The sequence below is a fragment of the Elephantulus edwardii genome, unplaced genomic scaffold (genome assembly GCF_000299155.1).
Source record: "Elephantulus edwardii isolate Elephantulus edwardi_28Jun2011 unplaced genomic scaffold, EleEdw1.0 scaffold00019, whole genome shotgun sequence".
NCBI classification, from domain to species: domain Eukaryota; kingdom Metazoa; phylum Chordata; class Mammalia; order Macroscelidea; family Macroscelididae; genus Elephantulus; species Elephantulus edwardii.
The window spans coordinates 20431880-20453894 of NW_006399769.1; the positions used below are offsets into that span (position 1 = coordinate 20431880).

The following is a 22015-nucleotide window of genomic DNA, read 5'->3' on the forward strand; positions in this document are numbered from 1 at the left end:
GGCACCCAGTGGAGCTTCCCTGCTCTTTCTGAATGGCATCTGGAAGCTCTTGCAGGGACACTGGTCACTACACACACTAAAGAACAATCCAGAATGTCCAGGAGGACAATGAGAGCTATGTGAGGAGTCTTTTACATCCAGTACTCCAAATTTTGAAGCTAAGAGCTCCACAGGGGCTAGAAGCCATCCTCAGTGAAGAACGGAATAAAGCTTCTGGCTGATCGTCTCTAGGGGAGGCTCACAAGCTTGTCTTTGGCTCCCATCGTCTCTTTTCCTCAACTACAAGCATATGTGCTCTATCAAGTACACTATTTTGTATCCCTGAGTTCACTGCAGAGTTAGTAAGCAAGTCCAGGGAGGAATCTATTTCAAATGTTAAAATACATAACTCAAACTCACTGTCGTTTAGTCAGAACCAATTAATACTTGACTCTCCAGTGGGTTTTCAGAGGCTGTAAATCACATGAGAGGAGACTGTCCATTTTTCTCCTGTGAAGTGACTGTTGTATTTGAACTGACCACTTCTGGGTTAGGAGCACAACTTCCTACTGAATAGGCCACTATAAACTTACTGTCTTTCAACATGTATTCCATCATTTTCCTGACGTAATGCTACCTAAGTTCAACAAGGGACCACTGAGTAATCAAACATGGGAAGTTATAACTGTTAATGGAAATCTTTTTTTCTAGTAAAATATAATCTTCTGGTAAATATATTTTTTCTAACTAAAATAACTACTGTATTTATAAATTTGCATGAAGAAAATTTTCTGATACGCTGCTGGCCTCAAAACTCATCTTTAAAAAGTCCTCCAAAAGCAATCTCATCTAGAGCTTTCAAACCAAACCTATGATGCTGTTCTTGTTGTTATATGCCGTCAATTCATCTGTGACTCATAGTGACCCTATGTACAACAACCCTAAAACCTGTTCTATCCTGTGACAATCTCACGGTCTCCGACACACCTACCCTGATTACTCCAGTCTTTGAATCAATCCATGTCATAGAGGGTTTTCCTCTCCTGCACTATCCATCCACCCTCCCATGTATGAAGTCCTCTTCCAAGGGCAGGCCCCTCCTTGCAACTTATCCAAAGTATGTCAGCTAAAGCTTCAGAATTCTTGCCTCCAAGGAGTAGCCTGGATTAAGCCACTCTAGGACAAACCTGTTCGTTTTCTTAGCAGTCCATGGTATATTCAATACTCTTCTCCAACACCATAGCTCAAAGGCATCAATTCTCCTTCTATCCTCCCTAGTCATTGTCCAGCTCTCTGATGCATAACAAGTGACTGCAAAGAGCATGGCCTGTATCAAGTGCACCTTAGTTTCCAGAGAGGGATACCACTGTTCTTCAGTACTTTGGAGAGGTTCCTAACAGCAGACTTACCCATCACAATGCGTCTTTTAATTTCCTGGCTGCTCGTGCCAAGAATGTTGACTGTGGAGCCAAGCAAACTAAAGCTGTGAACAATCTCAATCTCTTCACCATCCATCCTGATGTTCCCAATTGGCCCAGTGGTGAGAATCTTTGTCTTCTTGATATTGAGCCTCAATTCATATTGAAGGCTGCAGCAAGCATTTCAGGTCCTCCTCAGTTTCAGCAAGCACGGCTGTGTCATCTGCATAATGCAGACTACTGATGAATCATCCTCCAATCCTGATAACATACTTTTCTCCTTATACAGCCCAATCTTCTGGATAATCTGTTCTGCATACAGGTTGAAAAGGTATGGCAATAGGACACATCCCTGGTGTACAGCCTTGCCAATTTTGAACCAGGTAATGTTTCCTTGCTCTGTTCTGTCGACTGCCTCCTAGACCAAGTATAGGGTTCGCATTAGCATGATCAAGTTTTCTGGGATTCCCAATCTTCTCAGAGTCAGTCAGTTTGTTATGAGCCACACAGTCAAATATAATCAATGAAACACAGACAATTCTCTGGTACTCCCTGTTTTCAGCCAAGATCCATCTGACATTAGCTATAATAACTCTAGTACCATGACTCCTTCTCAACCCAGTGTGCACTTCTGGCAGTTCTGTTGATGTGCTGTTCCAGTCATTTTTGGATAATCTTCAGCAGAATCTTGCTTGCATGTTATATCAATGATATTGTTCGATAATTTCCACACTCTGTTGGATCACCTTTCTTTGGAATGGGAACAAATATAGATCTCTTCCAGTCAGTTGGCCAAGTGGTTATCCTCCAGATTTCTTAACAAAACTTGTCAAGAAGTAGCATCTGTTAGTTGAAATATGTCAAATGGTATACCATCAATTCCTGGGGCCTTATTTTTCGCCAATTCCTTCAAAGCAGCTTGAACTTCCTCCTTCATCACCATAGGCTCTTGCTTATATGTTGTTTCATGAAATTCTTCTGTGTCTGCCAATTCCTTTTGGTAGAGTGCTTCTGTATACTCTTTGCATCTTCTTTTTGTACTTCCTTTTATACTTTTTATACTTAATATTCTGCCCAAAGCATCCTTAACTGTAGTAACTTGAGGTTTGAATTTGTTCTTCAGTTCCTTGAGCTTAAGAAATGCTGAGTGAGTTCAGCCCCTTTGATTTTCTGACTTCAGTTCCTTCCACATTGCATTGTAATATTTTATTTTGTCTTCCTGCACTGCCTTTTGAAATCATCTGTTCAGCTTCTTAATATCTTGAATTCTTCCCTCTGCTTTGGATTCTCGGCACTCTAGTGCAATATTCAGAGTCTCTTCAGACATGCATTTTGGTCTTTTCTTTCTCTTCTGTCTTTGTAATGACCTTTTGCACTCTTCCTGGATGACATACTAGGTATTGCCAAGATGAGATAGACTGGCATAGGACATTTCTAGTCAGATGATCATATGACCTATTACTCCAGAGATAAAAAGTTGAAGAAAAAGGGGGTTGCTTTCATAATTTAAAAAGTAATTTCTAGTTATGTCTTTAAATACAGTATTATGAGTGACAGGATAATATCCATACGCATATAAGGAAGTCCAGTGAATACTACTATAATTCAGATATATACACCAACAACCAGAGCCAAAGAAAAGGTAATAGAAGATTTCCACCAACTACTACAGTCAGAGATTGACTGAACATACAATCAAGATGCATTAATAATAATGGGTCACTGGAATGTAAAAGTTGGGAACGGAGAAGAAGGATCAGTAGTTGGAAAACAAGAACTCAGTGACAGAAATGAGGCTGGAGATAGAATGACTGAATTTTGCACAATAAATGCCTTATTCATTGCAAATCCATTTTCTAAGAAACATAAATGCAGGTAAATACACAGATTTCACCTGATGATTGTTATACATAGTAATCAGATTGGTTACATCTGTGGAAGGAACCGCTGGAGAAGCTCAGTATCAGCTGTGAAAACTAGGCCGGGGGCTGATTGTGGAACAGACCACCAATTACTCATATGCAAGTTCAAGCTGAAGCGAAGGAAAATTAAATCAAATCCACAGGTACTAAAATATGACCTTGAGTGTATCCCACCTGAATTTTAGAACCATCTCAGGAACAGGTTTGAGGCCTTGAACACCAATGAGTGAAGACCAGATGGGTTGTGAGAGGATATCAAGAGTATCATCCAGGAAGAGTACACAAGGTCATTACAAAGCCATGATAGATGGCATTTAATAATACTGACTCCTTATAATACTTCTTTAAGAAATACAGAATATGCACATCAAATGGATAAACAGAACCATCCAATGAGCCCAATTAGTGTTTTGATCTTTGGTCAGCAGTTCATGCAATACATGAGATTCTGCCACTAAATTCAGAGTCTATTATGCCAGAGAATCCTTTGTGAATGGAAATCTTTCTTCATATAGCAGAATTACTAATTATATTTCATATAAACCTTTCAAAAGTTTATGTAAAGGACCAGTAACACAGTATGAAATTCACTTAAGTTCAAAGGAGTTGGAGGGAAAAAAAAATTAAAGTTTTCTTCCCACATCATTGCCATGCCACTATATGCTCTTGCTTTTACAAGTACCACGGGCAGGTGTCTTCTTGGAGAGGAAGAGAATGAAAGCAACAGTCTAGTATAAAAACGCCAAGTCCTGATGTGTATTTTCTAAAGGTTTAGGCAAAGACTCTCGGTATGTGACAATACACTTAGTTAATAAACATTATTTATGTCAAGTGACTACAGCAATGGCGCAAGGTATGCCAGAGATATGAGTTGGACAGGATTCAGATCTGTTGTTCATAGGGTTGTACTGAACAACAAGACGTCAGGGCTGCTCTAGTCCAAAAAGCTGAGTTCTCTGAGGCAGTCTGAATCTATCAGTGGCTCCACGGAAGAAATATGGGCAATCTCCTCCTGTGTGATTTACAGCCTTGGAAACCCACTGGGGGGTTACCTAGGAGTCAACTCTGACTGAATGGCAATAAGGTGAGATGTCAGAAGTTGAAATCAGCCACTTTGTAAGAGAAAAATGGGACCGACTGCTTCTGTACAGATTACCACTTCCGGAGCCCTTTGGGCCACTCCTCCTCTGCCCTGTACACTGACAGGAGGTGCTGGCAATCAATTTGATGGCAGGAGTGTTTTGTGTGGGGTTTTTTTTTTAATAGATTAAACATCTCTTTTAAAAATTAGATTAGGTCCAAACCAATACATTTTTTTTTACAAGAAAGAGACCCAAAAGACTTTTATAAGGCTAACCTTTGGCATTTTTTAACAAGTTAAGCTACTCTTTAAATTTTTTATTTGTTATCAGTAAAATCAGAATAGTTCGTTGACAAGTTCATAGTGGAATAAAGAAATTGCATAAAAAATTAGATTAGGTCAAGACATTTAAAAAAGTAATTACAAGTAAAACCTTTCAAGAGTACTCGTTCATTCAAGAAATACTTATGTCAATACTAAAAGACGTGGTCCTGATTAGGAGACTGCACAGAAGTGTTGGAGATGGGCCTGGAAGTCACAATGAGCTCTCTACTGTAATATGAATTTAACACGGAGCCATGCAACATAGAGCGCAAACAGACAGCCCTGGTGGGGTGTGAAGGCAGGTTAGAGATGAAGCTGAGCCTCAACTATAAAATATGTAGGACAAACGAGCAGCAACTGTGACTCCTTCCTTAGTAGAAGGTGCTTTGTTGGCTTTCTTTCCAAGGTGCTAACCTGGAACACGACAATATAAAAGACTAAACAGGGTAGGTAAGGTGGAGGTGCTACCTAAGGGGGCGTGAGATGAGCATAACTGAAGAAAAGAGTAATGGAGATGAAAGACTTGAGAGGTATTTCCGCAAACTGCCATGATGCGGAGAGGAAGGCATGAAAAACCACTCTGTCTCTTCCATGGGTGACCCGGTGTAGGCACTTCCCTGGCCCGGAACATGGTCAGGTTTACTGCTCCAGACACCCTAGTGAACAGGCAGCACTGCAGGGGCTGACACTCACCTTCTGGGCTTCAATGAATACAGCCTTCAAATCATTTCTAGGGTAGAAATGAGTTAGGGCACATTAAGGAAAGAAAGTGCCTGTGGCTGGGTTGGGCATGTCAGTCCCTCACGAAGTACCAGTACAGGTAAAATTTGCATTATTCATTAAGTAGCTTTTAAAACTTCCCAGTCCTACGACGCAACAACTGTAATTTCCAGAAATCAATGCCAAGAAAATAATCTGAAAAGGCCTGAAATGATTTTTCTCTAGACATGTTTGGTCAAGTGGAGGGTTGGTGTTAAAGGACTCTGAATGAGATGGAATGACACAGTGTGGGGCTGTGTCAGTGGCTCACACAGAGTGGCTCTACAGGGCCTGGTGGACTTTTGTTCTGCTGAACACAGGGCTGCTGTGAGTTCCTGAATATGGGGTCTAACAACACCTTCACTTTGTTTCTAATACCAAGAAATCTGGGGGACAAACAGTAAAAAATAAGGGAACATTCAAATAACTCATATGAAAGACTACTGTATCACTGTGGGGAAAGTCGAATATACCTCTTTATGTAATAGAAACTCAATTGTGCAAAGTGAAAAATTAAAAAATAAAGTTGGTTATAAAGAAATGAAAATGTTAACAGTGATTACAGGATTAACAGTGCATGTTTATTTTTCTATGTGGCCTAGTGGGTAAGCAGTTGTGCTGCCAACCAAAATGCATGTGGTTCAAATCCACAAGGGGCTCTGCAGGCAATTTCCTGTGCAATTTACTGCCTCTGAACACCTGCTAAAGGGTCAGCTCAGACTCCATGGCACAGAAAAGCAATGTTCTCTCCCATGCTTTTTCTTTTTCTCTTTAAAAACAAATCACACACACACGTACATTGAAAGGAGGAATACAGGGTGAGGATGGTTCTAAAGACCCTGAACCCACAATTCTTCATGAACTATGCCCACTTGAAAGAATCACAACAAACTGCAGGAAAACCAAGTTACAGAAAACCTTCCAAAGAACAAATACAGAGCTCCAGCACTACACAGTGTTTGTATAACTACTCATTCAGTGACTGTGTGAGATCACTGTCGAGAATATTTACAAAGTGATAGGAGAAGATGAGCAACTACTCCGAATGCCTTAGGTGGATGGGTTGAATCAAGAACTTCTGACTATGTATTTGGTGTCATGAAAGTTTCTCATTTTATTTGGTTGAAAAATGAATCCTTTGCTAAATTCAATAAGGCTTAAAAACTCAAAGTAGCAAAAGGATGAAGTACACAGTAAGAGGCACTGAAGTGGAGGCTGCTGAGAAACTCTGGCAGGTTGAGAGTGATGACTGAAGGGGGGGAAACGAAACTCAGATTAAGGGAGTTTCTGGAAACTCCAGCAGTCACAGTGAGTGACATTATCTTCCTGCAGCCAGTGGGCCGAGACAAGCATGAACCTGATTTCTAGATTTCTAACCGTTTCTCTGCTCCCTCTAAGCTACACTCAGCACTGATTACCTCAGAAGCATCTGGACGTCACCTTCAGTTCATTTTTCAACTGAGTTAATTTATCAGACTTGAGAGCAGGAAGCTCTTACCAGGTTTAAGAAAACTGAAGAGGAAGCACAGAGGTATATGCAAGTCAGTCACCTGGCTAAAAGCACTGGCCAAAAGGAGTAATTTGGTAAAGGGAAGAACAGCCCAAAAGAAGACCTGACAAAGGAACTGAGGGTGGGTGGGAGAGCTGCAGAAGTCTGTAACAGTGTGTTCGTTCCATGTGCAGAGTTCAGCTAAGCCACATGATGAGCAAATAACTGGCTGGTCCTCACAACCGTTTTTCTCCTAAGACGCAGGGCAGAGGAGCTGCAGTGAGAAACAAGAGCGGCACCCAACAGTTCTGAAGGAAAAATGCACACACCAGCTTTCAAGAGCAGAACTAGCACAAGCTGAGCACCGCTGCTGCCCACTGTGCTCAGGAGCCCAGGAGGGCAATCTCAGTGCACCATCCTGTGAGGCCCGGCTGACCAGCCCATCACTGGAGAAATGCAGGTTCAGAGAGAAGTCAGAGGCTGCCTGTCACCCTGGCTCCACTTAGCCATTAGGTCCATGCCCTCTGCTGGTCCAAGAAGACTGCTTTACTTTACAGCTCCTTTTTTTAATGTCAAGAACACAAAGAACCAGCTTCATGTTACCTCAAAGGCATCTGGGGTGTCTGGAAAACTGAACAACTCTCTTGCTGTCCAACACTTTCAGGATCTGGAAAAGACTGAACTGTGATGAGCAGGGGACAATCAAAACCAGGCCACCTGCCTGCCTTCCCTGGGCTGTCCATCCATGAGGGGACCCTTCTTAGAGATGGCAACAGAGCCGCCATTCCCAGTGCTGCTTGCTGGTAGTGGTTTTCTCTCATCCTTTTACACCTAAACTTTTGAATAGAATGCCAATACATTTTCCTTATGGCAGACTTTGTTTTTTCAACCTTGCTTTTACAACTATGCGTTCCAAATGAAATTAAGTAACTCTTACTTAAGTAAGAAGTTAAATCTTACTATTTTCACACAAGTCATGACTAATGTTTTACTAGGTGGCTACTACCTGGCCATGAAGTCAGGTAAGATTATTAGTTAATGAGCCTTTACAGCCATGTTTTTGCTTTTGTATGACTTTTGCGTGGAAGGACATGAGCTGAAGAGAGGCCTGAAAGTATGGAGTAAGTTCTGGGGAAGGATGAAGCTCAGCGCTATTTCTTACCTGCCCGTCTGTCTCTGCCTGGAATCTGTCATCTCCATCAAGGGGCACATTTGGGTTAATGCGATCAAGTTCTGTCAGAGACTTTCAGAAACCACTTGGTTTGTAGGGGCACTTTTTAAATGGTGCTTGATTGTCAGGGTTCAACTGGGCTGATCAACCTAACTTGAAATCTGCAGATGCCACTTCTGAGAAGACAGTGCAGTATTTAATGTTTCCAGGAGAGATGCTGGCTAGTCTAATGCAGTTTGAAGTTCTAAGCAGTAAGTTAATAAAGTCATTGTAATCTTCAGGGGAAGCTGCACAAGTCTAAATTGACAGTTGCTATAAAAGCTTATTAAGCACTGAGGCTGAAGAGAAACAGAAATAGAGAGGGGACCATAAGAGTAAAATTAATCTAACCTGTTTATATTTGGCTATGGAGTAGGCTGTGCCACTTAATTTTGACTGGGATATTTATCACTCCAACTCGTTTGCTTATGTTGACCATGACATTATTTTTATTCTTCAGCACCTAATAATAACTGTAACTTCTAGTTACTGAATGCTCAGTAAGTACCAAGAACTGTCTGAAGCTTTTTATGAGTAATTCTATTTGTTCTCTAAAGCCCAATGACAGGATATTATTACAGTTTCAATTCCAAAGAAAATCAAGGCACAGGGCTATGAGGAAGATGAATGGTAGTAAGAAGTGGCCATGGACTGTGCAAAACAGGCCCTCACTCTCCTAAGTTTCAGATTTGCTGGGGATTAAGGTCCTTGTATCTTAGGTAAATTACCCTTCAATTCTCTGGACTGTGTGCAACATGACTGCGGAGTACTTGTGGTCCTCCTTAGGAAAATTTCTATTTAACACTTCTCTTTCTCACCCTCCCTCCCTCTTTGCTGCTCCCTCTTGCAAGAGAATTAGAAGAGAATGTGCCAAGGAAAACTTGAGGTATGACGCTAATATAATAAGGTTTATTTTTAAAACAAACACACTGAGAGAGTTATAGGTCCGAACAAATGTGAGCTCCTAAGCAGTCACTGTAAGAAGGCTAAAAACGTATTCCAAGGATACTGCTGTTGCTTCATACATCTCTGGGATTTTCCTTTTGCAATGTCACCCAGAGCCAATTTATGAAAAATGCTGAGGAAGCCAGTTACTATTTCATGGTCACACCTTGATTGGGATCAGCCCTCTTATTTAGTTTCCTCATCTCTGCCCTCTATCTTATCAATCAAATTCAGCCCCCAGTGGCTTTTGGCCTTTTTCTGAAAAGTCTTGTTAAATGGCGAGACTCTGCTTTGGCAATAATAATCAACATTGTGTGTCAGGAGCCTGGAGCCCTAGGGAGGTGGGAAGGCTTCTTCGGCTGGCTGGGATGGTTAATTCCTGGGTGCTCAGACATAGGCTGTGACTTTCCCATCCCTCTTTGGATTAAAATGCAAACATCATCCTGGCTCACATATAACTACAATAAAAACATGAACAGCTTTTCAGTGGTAAGAGTTCAGCAATTGTAGCCTGGGGTTTTGCCACTTTTCCTCATTCTGGCTGAAAAGGAAAGGGAGAAAAGAGGGTAAAGCCTTGAAAGTTAACTCACAGTTGACTTCTGCAGCTACTTGAATCTGATGAATGAACTTTTTGGGATAGAAAAGCAAGCGGCACAGACTGTAAAGGATGAACTTTGCACTTTTGAGCTATTTTGCTAATTACACTCTAAAGTAAATTAACTGCTGGGGGAAGTTTGGAATATCATTTCTTTCTCCTGTAAAGACCAACTTCAAGATTTAAGGAGTCACAGCTTCTCCCTGAGGCGGACCAGGGGGTTGTTATGTGTCTCTGGAACCTCCAAGCTGACCCTCCAGTGGGTTTCAGAGACAGTAAACTGCACAGGAGAAGACTGCCCATCCTTTTCCTGTGGAGCAGCTGGTGGATTTGAACCGTGTTCTTTGGGGTGTCAGCACATTTGAGGTTATATAAGAACCCTCGAAAAGAAAGCCTCCTCAATTTCCCCCCTTTTTCCCTTGTGCAAAGACAGTAAAATGAAAATCCATTCCAACCCGAATTCTGTTTAGACTTTATAACGGAATGAGACAACTTTCCAGGGTAGATACTAAATCTGATTCTAAACCTGCTCTCTCTCATTGCCTTCAAGTTTGAACCAACAAGTAAATGACCCTCTAATTGGTCTTCAGAGGTTGTAACTCACACAAGAGGCGATTTTCCACCTTTCTTTCGTTAGGTGGCTGAAGGGATTTGCACTACCTGCCTTTGGGGTTAGGAGAACAACGCCTTAGCCTCTAGGCCCCCAGCGTGCCTGGTCTGGTGGTCATGAACCTGCTTTAGAAATGGCAGCAGCTCTTCCTATCTCCTGAATAGTATTTAGAGAACTGACCAGTAATTTGCTTTGGGATCCCGGTGGGTGGAATCCAACATCAGAGGAAGTCCCACTGACAAAGAGTCCTGAACAGCAGTACCGTGTGGGGCTGGCTTCTATACAAGTATGTGCTCTGAGGGTTCTTGGATTGCTCTAGGCGTTGGGGAGGCAACAGACTACCAGGCATAAAAAACCCCCAAGCCCCCAGAGGAGCTGATCTGGAGGGTCTCATAAGCTTCGAGTGATTCTACATCCAAATAAATGTGTCAAATATTTTTAAAAGATCCACAAATAGCAGAAACTCAAACTCACTGCTATTGAGCTGGAAGTGACTCAAAGCTGACCCTCTAGCAGGTTTTCCAAGGTTGTAAATCACATGGGAGGACTGTCCAACTTTCTCCTGACGAACCACTGGTGGATTCAAACCACCAAAGCAATGCCTCCTTTGAGTCACTGGTACAAGTCCATATGGACTGTGCCCCACAAACAACAGGCTCCACTAACATTCTACACCTCAGTTTGATCTATATTTGAGGGATTTAAAGAAAACTCTCACGAAACAACTTAGTCATAGCTGTGCACACTATGCGTAACAAAAACTCTAGAAAAGGGAGTGGAAAAGGCAGCCAATCTTTCCAAAGACACCACTTATGTGGTTAAGAAAAGAAGTAATTTTAAAAATGTGAGTTTATAATCAAGAACAGTGCATTATAACACTATTTTTCTATCTACCTCACAGGAATGAAATGTCACTAGCTTATATTTATTGTCTTGTAAATGAAGGCCCTATGAAGCCTCTTCTGAGGACCCCCTCTTCAGTCCTGTATCCTGAGGTGGGCCTGTTCTGCAAGTGGACGCTATAATGTAAGAGCCTCCTGTATGAGAAGTCAGTGCCATTTTTTTTAAAATGTAAAAAGCAGACTTAAAATTGCAAGGAAGAACGGATCTGAGCGAAGTTTACAAGTTACTCAGTCTTCTAGATACAGCAAAGATAGGGGATGACAGTGACCAGCGAGTCCTTGAAGCTGAGCTCCACTGATGTCTTGCTAAATCTGATACACAGGGTGCAGACAATTTCAGTGAGGCCGAGGTTTAATGTGTTGATGTGCATCTTCCAGCAAATGACTTTTAAGTTAAAAAATAAGTATTTATTGATTAAACGTGAAACTTGAATACAACTTTCAGCCTGGAAATGATAAAACATTTGTTCTTAATCCATCTTTGTTAGCAGGAGGAGAAGCAGCTGAGGCAGAGGCGGCCATGGGGGCTGCCTCCTACCTCCACGTACTTATCACAACAGCTGTGAAAGCAGACTGGACCGTAGCTTTCCGACCTTTTTTGGAAGACTCTTTCTGCTTTATTCGATTCTATTTCTTAGAATAGGAAGCCTATGCCCAAAGAGCCTTTCAAGTTGTCTGAACACACTAGGTAACAGGTACTTGCACGGGGTTCTGAAGAACGAGAAATGCTCCTGCATTCTACAGTAGAGGTCTCACCAGCCTGGCACGTGGTGACATTGGGGCAATTCTTGCCACACGCAAAGGCACCCCTGTCAACAATACAGCTTCACAGTGCCACTAGGGGACTGTTACAGGTGGACTGGCCACTCTATCAACAAAAGGAAAATGAAGCAAACCTCCCATTTTCAACTTTAAATGAGTTTTCATTTCAGATGAAGACTCACAGCCCAAGGGATATCTATAAGCGCTATAGAAACAGTCTAAAAGGCAAACATGAACAAAGAAAATTCAAACTGAAATGTGTATGTTATTTTCCCTGATAACTCAGAGGGAGTTCTCAATGTAAAAGAAAACTCGGAGATTTTCATATAAGGAATAGACAATGTTAAAGGAGAAATAGTATTGATCATTTGCTAGTTGAAGGCCGCCATGGAGAAGAAACGCACTTACATCCCAGAGCCACTGGACCTCCCAGACTGGCCGTTTCCACACCTACAGGAGACGCTCTGTTCTGTTACAGCTGTGGCACTGTCAAGGAATATGCTGCCTGCGGCCTCCAGTGGCTCTGCAGACTGACCAGAGATCTGGCTACATCTTGTCCCCCACAGGTTTCAAAAATCTTTAAATCTTTATGGAGACAGACTGCCTTCTACTTTCTCTTGCACAGTGGCTAGCGGCTTCAAAGTGCCAGCCTTTTTCTTAGCAATGAGCTCCTCAGCTACTACTCCAGCAGCACTCCTCAGCTATACACGAGCTTCCCCTACTAGATGGCTTTGGGAGTATTTTAGATGTCGTGGCCAGGAATCAAACCCAGGTCTCCCTGAAGGCAGGCAAAGACTCAATCAATGAGCCCTAACTCCCCCAGCCATTAGATGGTCCAAAATTATCTGGCCCTTTGGAAAAAAGGAAAAGTCACAGGCACACGCTGGTGGAGTTTCTGGAAATACTAATAAAAGTGATGCCATCAGACAGCTTTCCCAAAGTGAACTAGAACAACTTGGTTTCTGTTTACACGGCAAGGACCTGAAAAGGACACGGAAGTGAGAAGAGAAAACTGCTAGTGGGAGAAGTAAGATGAGATGCTTCCTGGGGCAAAGGTAAGACTGAAATCAAACACTGCTTATTTCTGTCATGATATCTTTAGACTAGTTCCAAAGTTAGTACAGTGCCCAACAAACAGAATGGTTTTGCTTTTTTTACACTAAGTAATAAACAGAAAAGCATCCTACTTCCCTTGTTTTCTCTTCAGATCATTTGTCTTTCATTTAAGCCATTTTTGCCATTTATGTGTCGCCCTGGGCTGTAACACAGGGGTGATAGCAAGTGAGCATTCTGAGGAATGTGCAGATGGCATACAGTACCTCTTTCCTACCAGTGTGTCCTGGTTACAAATGTCACACTCTCATTTTCCAGGATTCACACTGAATCAGGGACAATGAATTCACAGACTCTTCGAGTGGGATTAGCTCCTAAATGTAAACACAGAAGCGCTTCCCCTTCACCCGTGACTGACACAGAGACAGAGGAGAGGGATGGAATGAGCTTTGTGGGTAAGGGATTGACACAGTGTACACACCCTCAGAAATCAGGCCGTTTCCTCATCAAATGACGACAACCATCAGCTACTGTAAGAGGAGAGTAGGCAGGATGAGGTATTAACCCAAACTGAAACACTATAAAAAATATTTCCCCCTTCAAAAGCTCATCCCTGAGATACAGTATCCAGACTTTTCTTTTGCAGTAAAGTAGAATTATATTTAAAACTGAGATACTCAGATGCTTAGATGGTTACTGGGAGTAGGAAGGGAGGGATAGAGAAGGGACAAATGAAAAACAAACAAACAAAACTTTAGTGAACTTATTAAACTGGGTGAAGGAAAAGGCAATATGTAAGAAGGGACTAAGTGTTGTTACATGCTGTTGAGCTGGAATTAACTCCTAGCTGACTCTGCAGTGGGTTTTCAGAGATTGCAAATCACATGAGAGGAGACTGCCCATCTTTCTCCCAGAGCAGCTACTACAGTCAAACTGCCTGTCACTGTGGTGGCAGCACAACTCCTTAACACTGAGCCACCAGAGGGGTTGACGAGGCACTATAATGAATTCATTACATCAACTGTAATGAATGTTATAAAACAAAATGTTCACGAGTGAGTGGATGAAAATCCAATACGATCTGTACACTTCAGTCAAGTCACATCAAGAGAAGGAGGAAAACAACCCAACAAACAAAACACCAGGGAAAAAAATGAAAGCAAGACACCGGAATTCAATTAATGCATGTTACTCAGGTCATGGGACTGTGACTTGTGTCAGCGCAGGTGTAAGTCTACAGAACCAACACTCATTGACACTGTGTTCATAAAGCAATTCCACATACTTGCATCGTGACACTTAATAGTCACAGTACTTTCACGACACAGAGGACAAAACTCTTTTCCCATCTTACAGATTAGACCCATCACCAAGACTCTCAGTTACAACATGAAAGAGTTGGGGGTTCCCTTTGTCTCCAAGGCAGGTTCACTTTCCAGTGGGCCGAAGTATTTTTTTTATTTATTTTAAGAAAAACAGACTAGACAAAAATAGCTGTGAAAAATCTTTCAGTGAAGATGTAAGTATGAAAACATGATTTTAAAATGTACAACATTAAATTCCATGGGCTGTATGTTCTGAGTATGTTAAGCTGAGTATTTACTGTTTGGTCTCTGGACTGAATTAAACACACAATGATCAACAGATGTCCCAAAGACAGATACTATTTATAAGCAGTGCTAGGAAAAGACAGTATTTTGATGGCTTAGCAGTAAACAGAAATCTAAGCAAAAAGTAACACTGTATAATGTTGTTGTTGCTAAGTGATGTCCAGCCAACTTTAACACTATCTACAGCAGATGGAAACCTTGCCCAATCCTGGGCCACCCTCAAGGTTTCCACTATGTCCTTACACTCTCTCAGCATAAGAAGCTGGCTTAACATGAAGTGTAGATCACACCCCTATTACAGAGAAATACAATTAATCATTTGCTAGTTGAAGATTACCACAGAGAAGAAATGCATCTGTAATATCAAAGCCAACTGAGACAATCTGACGCTGTGTGAAAGCGCCACACAATTAATAAGAAATACCAACAAGACAGATGTTCAAACTGTGACAAATTAATTTCTCAAGGATTAGTACTATCTGTATCAAAACAGGACTTGTTTCCACAGATCCTTGAAGACACAAAATGCTTAAAAACACTTAAAAAGATACTAAGTAACCTTAAGATAAGAAATCAAAATATCTTAGGGTTTTGGTCCATATGCAAGTTTATGAAATGTGCTGTTGTTGCTTGCTGTGGAATGAGTTCAACTCATAGTGACCCTATGAACAAAGAGCTGAAGTCTTCCTATAACAATCAATGTTTCTCAAAGTTCATAGAGCTTCCAGAGGCATGGTACGTAGGAAGTGGATGCCACTCCTGCTTCCAATATTGTATACCACAGAGTCAGAACCGACCCATAGGTGAACCTCTGGTGGGTTTTCAGAGGCAGTTAATAGCACAGGAGGAGACTGTCCATCCTTCTCCCACACTGGTGGTCTTGGACCACATGCCTTCGGGATTGCAGCGCAGCGCTCTCTCCCCCTTTCGCTCACGCGCTCTCTCTCCCCTCCTCCTAAATAATTACCATAATTCAAAACTAAGATTTCACAAAAATGGCTTCACTGAGAAAGATATACCCAGCCAATAAATACAATTCTAAACTGACAAGTATATCTGCTAAAACAACATGGTAATACATAAGTAAAAGGAGCCCTGATGGTAAGATGGTTAAGTGTTTGGCTGCTAATCTGCTTCCATAAAATTCAGCCTGGAAAACTCCACAGGGCAGTTCTACTATCAAATGGAGACAAAAAAAGAAAAGCAAACCCTCAAGCACACTGTTGCGAGGCAGAGCTGACCCTCCACCTGGTTTTGAGAGGCTGTAAAGCACACAGAAAGAGAATGCTTCCTCCCAGCCCCAGGATGGTGGATCTGAACCGGCAGAGAGGAGCCACCTTGATTACGGCCCAGTCCCCTACACACCACGCCACCAGAGCTCCCAGTAACACAGGGTCATGGGGTTGGATGGGAACTTGCCAACACTAAACAACAGATAAGTTACTCATCAAATCACAATTCTCAGAGCAATATTCAACGTGCTGAGTGATACTCGGCCGAAGGACAAAAACAAGATTTGTTTACTTAAGATCAGTTCTGTTCAACAGAGAATCTTGACTGGGGACACACCTGAACTCTGAGTTCCAAAGCAGACAGGTATGCCATATAGCTTGAAGGTCCTATGAAATTCAACTAGGAATGATTTTTATGATCCAAGTTGTGCTCTTTCTTAATATTTGACCAGAGAGGACATGGTGAGATCTTGCAGTAACATCCTTTGTGGAAGCTTCTAAAGTGGCCCTTGGCACCAGCATCACCCACAAACAACAGAAAGGGCGATGTGACAGGGTGTGCAGAGGGATGCACACATGCACAAGGTGAAGGGCTGCTGGCTTCTACCTGCCATTGCCTGGGAGTCACAGGATAACGATCTCATTGAGGCACTGAAATCATACTACACTCTGCGAAGTTCTAGCAAAGACATTTTGAGCCAGTCCTAGCTTGCATGTGTGTCAGTTTTGATATGTGTCATGGCTGAAGTATCTGCTGTTTACAAGAAACCCCACAACACACCTGCTATCACACACATCAGAATTCCTTTCAGACCTTTTATCTCCACCTGATTCACACACAAGTCATCGTTTGATTCTTGTTCCTCGTTCTATAAGCCATCCTCACAGCCAAAGAGCCTATTATTAGAAATCTAAATTTGCATGTATTTGTGCAGAAAGCTTGACTACAGAAAATGAGGGAATAAGATGTTCCATTAAAATGACTGGGTAATTACCACTTCGTTTCTTTCTAGTATAAAGATAAATTCCCTAATGATGGGTATTATAACTAATTAGACAAAGCTGCTCACTTTTCAAAATTAATCATCAATCCTATTAATTATGTCTGCATTACACATTCTATTAAAAGAGTACACATAATATGAGTTCTTTGCACATCAAAAGAGAGGCATTAACATTACACATTAGTGACTTTACAACACAGCTGAAAGGAACACAAGTATTTGTAATTAGACATCTTTTAGTAGGATAGTCACTGTTCATTTCTCTTATTAAAAAAAGAGAGGTGAAAGTCAGAAAGCTTTTGCTTAGGCATTTTATCACTTAAAAAAAAAGAAGTTAAAGATAGGTCTCAGGTTTATGAGATCTGAAGCTGAACATGCCTCCTGCTCTGATAGTCCAGTCCAGAGGGGGTTGTGCAGTTAGCCCAAAGCTGGTGTCTCTCTGGCATTCAAATTCAAAAGCTGCTCCTTGGGAGAAGGATGGTTAATCTCCTGTGTGAATTACAGCCTCAAAAACCTAATGGAGAAATGATGAGTTGGTTTCTCTCTTGATGGCAATGAATATCTGAAAATCTAAGGGAATAATTCACCAGAAAGACCTGCAGCATGGGGAAGTCAACACCTGGAGAACAGAAAAGGCAGCCAGTGCATTCCAACAGGTAGGCACATAGGATCCTAAGAACAGGTAAGCTGAGTCAGCAAGGAGAAGGGTCCAAACAGAAAGAGCCTAGAACAGGAAATAGTACAAACACTGGTCCTTGGTGTCCAGCAAAAAAGAAAAAAACAAAACAACCAATTGGAATGCTTTAAGATATTCATAAGGACAATGTGTTCTGCTTTTCTTTTGCTAATGGGATTTTCTGGTTGGTGGCAAAGGCTCTGTTACAGGATTGGGAAGGCTGGCAGTAGGGAATCTCGTAACTAAGCAAAGAACAAAGAATACCACAAAGAATCTGACTATCAGTTTGTATGGACATAAGTGGTCCTAGGTTAGAAAAGATAAAGACCAACCTAACGAGGCCAGTGCAAAGACAGTCTAATGGCTATAGAAGAGGTTTAAAGACTATTTCAACAAGACAACAGCATTCACGAAACATTAAGATGAACGGCTGAGGGAACACCGGTACACAGACAATGCTTATCAAGTGCTACCTCTGCTCAACGTGTTCCCCTGAATGGAACTCAGGGGCTTATCCCTCAACTCAGTCATACACTCACTCACTGCCATCGGATCAAGGACAACTCATAGCTGGTCCTCCGGCAGGCTGTCAGAGGTTGTAAATCAGACCGGAGGAAGCCGCCCATCATTCTCCTGTGGAGCAGCAGCTGGTGGATTAAAATTGCCTATATTCGGGTTGGCAGCATAACTCACTCCTGTTTAGGTCGCCAGAGTGGCCCTAAATTTAATAAAGTCTGTTGTTATGTGCTGTCGAATTGCAAATGACTCACAACGGACCCTTCAGTGGGTTTTCGAAGGCTATACGTGACATGGATGGAGACTCTCTCCTGAAAAGTTCAGGATACTTTCTTCCTAAGTACTGTTTAATTCCCCAGAGCAGAGATTGTATTGTTAAAATACCCCTCCTCATTTCTTATATATGAAAATACTCAGATTAAGACTCAGAGGAAGTAGCCTAGGCCAAATGGCTGGAGGTCAAAAAAGCAAAAAGGAAGAAGTGCTGTAGTGACAGGCTTGAGTTCTGGCCAAGATAGAACTGAGCACTATTCATGAGCACATCTATTGAACTGCTGAAGCTGGGGCCTCAAGATCTCTTCTCTCCCCTCGGTATCACCCCCAAATATATGCAATGACTTGCATGTAGCAAGTAGAGGAAAGTCTTTAACAATAAATGCATGCTATCTGATTTGCCTAATTTTTCATTAGGTTCACTACAGGACAGAGGTATGTCATTGTCTTTCACTTGACTTTACGAGCTTTATTGGATGCAAGAGTAATAAAGGAGAGTGAGAGCCTGGGGAGCAGAGACTGGGCCTTTATTAAGAGTCACCAGCTGTCTGAGGCTTGCCTTCTGGGTCCCAGAACAACATCTGGCTTATGTCCACAGGATTGTTTTTACAGAGACGTCGGGGGCTAACATATATATCTCATAAAATATCCTCTGCATACGAGAATATCACCAACAGTAACAAGGAGAAGAGGGCAGTCAGTTACTCCAGTCTCACTCTGGGCCCCTAGGTGTGCAACGTGCATAGCGACACAGCTTAAATGGGACTAATTAAATGACAATGGACAGAGGAAGACCTGGGAGATTAAATTAATATTTCATATTTAATTGAGCCCAAGAAAGCACACACAGTGTTTCTACCTGGGGGGAAACTGTAAAGATAAGATGGAGAAAGAAGATTCTAATATTGAAAATCCTGAAATGGCAAAGAGGCCCAACAGAACATGACAAGCTCTACAACACAATGTCATTCTCTGACAGCATTTCCTGAATTCTTATTATGATTTGCTCGTGGGTGCACATATTCCATACTGCCCCCTGCAATGACTCTGTCTATCTGGATGTCAATCAGAAAAACCAATTTCAAATATATTAACTTATCTAGATAAACAGCTGTCAATGCAGATTTTGTGGCCACTGGTAGAGATAAAGGATTTTTCTCTTGGTCTTACCTATGCAGTAAGGACAACACTGGCCTTTCCTCAAAACGGGTCTTTCACAGGATACTGAAGGGCAAGACTCAGAGTAACAGCTAATTACGCTATCCATGCACACACAGCTGGTACAAACGTCAGGCTTCCAGGACTCAGCTGCCAGGAATATATCCCCTTCATCATTTTTGCAGTAACTAGGCACGCTCTCATTATGGGATGAGGAAGGCTGAAGCGGTACATCTGGAAAAATGAACATACAAGTCAGCAGGGAAATGAAAACGCCGCAGGCCACCAACTGTGTTACACCCTGAGTTTCATCCTGTCTCATAAAAGCGCACCCAGGTACCATGGCTTTGGATGCCGTCTCAAAAAAGTGACTTCAGTAACAAAACACAAAAAACTTCCCCAAAAGCAAAGACTAGAAGTGATTCACCATCATCCTGTTACTTCCTTGCTCAAAACAGCTCACTCTTTCCTTGTTCCTCAGCTGAGTAAAATCCTGCTCCTCAGTCACACTAGGTGTAAACCAACTGGAACAACTCTGCTCCTGTTGGCCTGGCTTCCCGTCATCATGCAGGTGGGGAGAGGCAGGGCAGCACCTCGTAGTGGTCAGGTGCAACTCACTGCTAAAAAGGGGGTTTCTGGGAAACCTCTAACCTTCTTTTAAAAAAGTGGCTAGAGCGCTACCTCCATCCTTCATCTTCTTCCTTCCTCCAACGCGAGCATGCTGTTTGTAGTGGTGATATTCTTTTTAAATATTTGTAAGAGGAATGCCAACACTGAATTTGATTATCACTGAGCCATTCAATCACACTAATAAACATCTGTTCCAGACTTCTCATAATTTAGGGAAAACCTATTTGTTTAAAAACTTGAGTGGGGCTGGCATTGGGGTGGGGGTAAGACTGAGAAAAACTGGATGGAATATGTTTACGGCATTGAAGTCTATGGGGGAGAGAATAGTCTAAAAGTATTATATTTTAGGGCATTATTTTTATCGTAGGAGTATGCAATGAGGGTTGCAGAGTGGATTATATTTGGGGGTAGGGGATGGGTTTTGGGGAGGTGCGGGGGGATTGTGTACCAATGGGGGAGTTTTTCTTTTGCTTTTCAAGGAGAGGAGCAAACGGGGGGGGGGGGTGGTGCGGGGAGAAGGATGCAACAATGAATGAGTGGAATTCCAAAATCTCTGTAGATGTTCATTGAAATGAAAAATAAACAACCTAAATTTAAAAAAAAAAAAAAAAAAACTTAAGTGGGATCTTCTTACTTGAAGCTATTTTCAATTCAAAGAATTACTACTCAGATTTTCATTGTACCAGATGATTAAAAAACAAACACACAACACTGATCTTTAACATTCTCATGTTCAAGTATTTTCACTAATGGCTGGAGGATGATGGGAGATTTAATATACTAAGAAAAATGTACTCATAGAGATGTCATATACAAATTGTCTGTGTCTGCTATTCTGTGTCCCTAGATCAAGTCACCACTTGAAAAACAAAATATCATCACCAGAAAACCCAACTATTTCTTTGGGCCTTGATACTGAGAGATTGCATAAAAATTATAGGCCCAAGTAGAAATCTGACTAGGACACAACAAAGGAGGGTATGCTAATGAGGTTCCTAGTTTAAAAAGTGACACAACTTTTCTAAGGAAAGTACTTCTAATATGTTCATCCTCCAGGAGTCTAGAAATCACCATAATGACCCCACCCAGAAATTCCTTATCTGAGGAAATGAACATATAGTCCAGTGAGTTACTACAAGATCTCCTCAGAACCATCTTAATGAGCTTTTCTAAACTGATTAAGGAGACAGAGAACTGGGACATCTATGGGTGAACAGTGAATCCCAAGCTCAAAATGTCACGTCCATCTCCACCAACGTTACAAATACACTGCAGAGTCGGCATGTTTGGTCTGACAAGAAGCCTTGTGAGGTCAAAGAGTTACTTCACTCTGGGCTGACTCTGATCCAACAGAGGGGCATTAGAGGGACGTCAGCATAATGGTGACTTCCCAAACCTTATTAGAATGTGTAACCAGATTTCCTAGTAGTGGTCTTGGAGGCCAAAGGAATAATGGGAAAGAATAACCCTCGTTCCCATGCTCCAAATGTGTCTTAGGTGAGGCTCCACAGAGAACATTCACATGGGCTAAAATCTGTTATGACAGACTCATTTTTCTCAATGATCTTTTGCGAATCATCATTTCTTTAAGAGACTGAACAATGTTACACTTTCACTCTGGCTGGAGAGGAGGACCTACTCTTGGCAGATGCCAAGTCAACTCTGACTCTCCATACTAGTCAGAGTGGACTTGGGGCTGATTTTCTAAGTCAAATCATTGAATCTTTTTTTTTTTTACCTTCAGGTAGATTTGACATTCAATCATTTATTTGGTTAGCAGTTGAGCACAGTAAGGCTGGAACACACAGAGACCTCCTGGTCAACACTATGCTTGGAAAATCCCAATTATAACATGCAATGCCCAGTC

General features: G+C 41.8%; 1 protein-coding gene across 1 annotated transcript in view; it reads right to left on the minus strand.

Moving 5' to 3' along the window:
• CRIM1 (cysteine rich transmembrane BMP regulator 1 (chordin-like)) overlaps positions 1-22015 on the minus strand; it is a 262797-nt gene that overhangs the window by 19126 nt on the left and 221656 nt on the right. The window contains exon 13 of the mRNA XM_006882357.1: positions 19531-19752. Within this exon, the coding sequence (XP_006882419.1) occupies positions 19531-19752 (222 nt within the window). The remainder of the gene's footprint in view (positions 1-19530; positions 19753-22015) is intronic.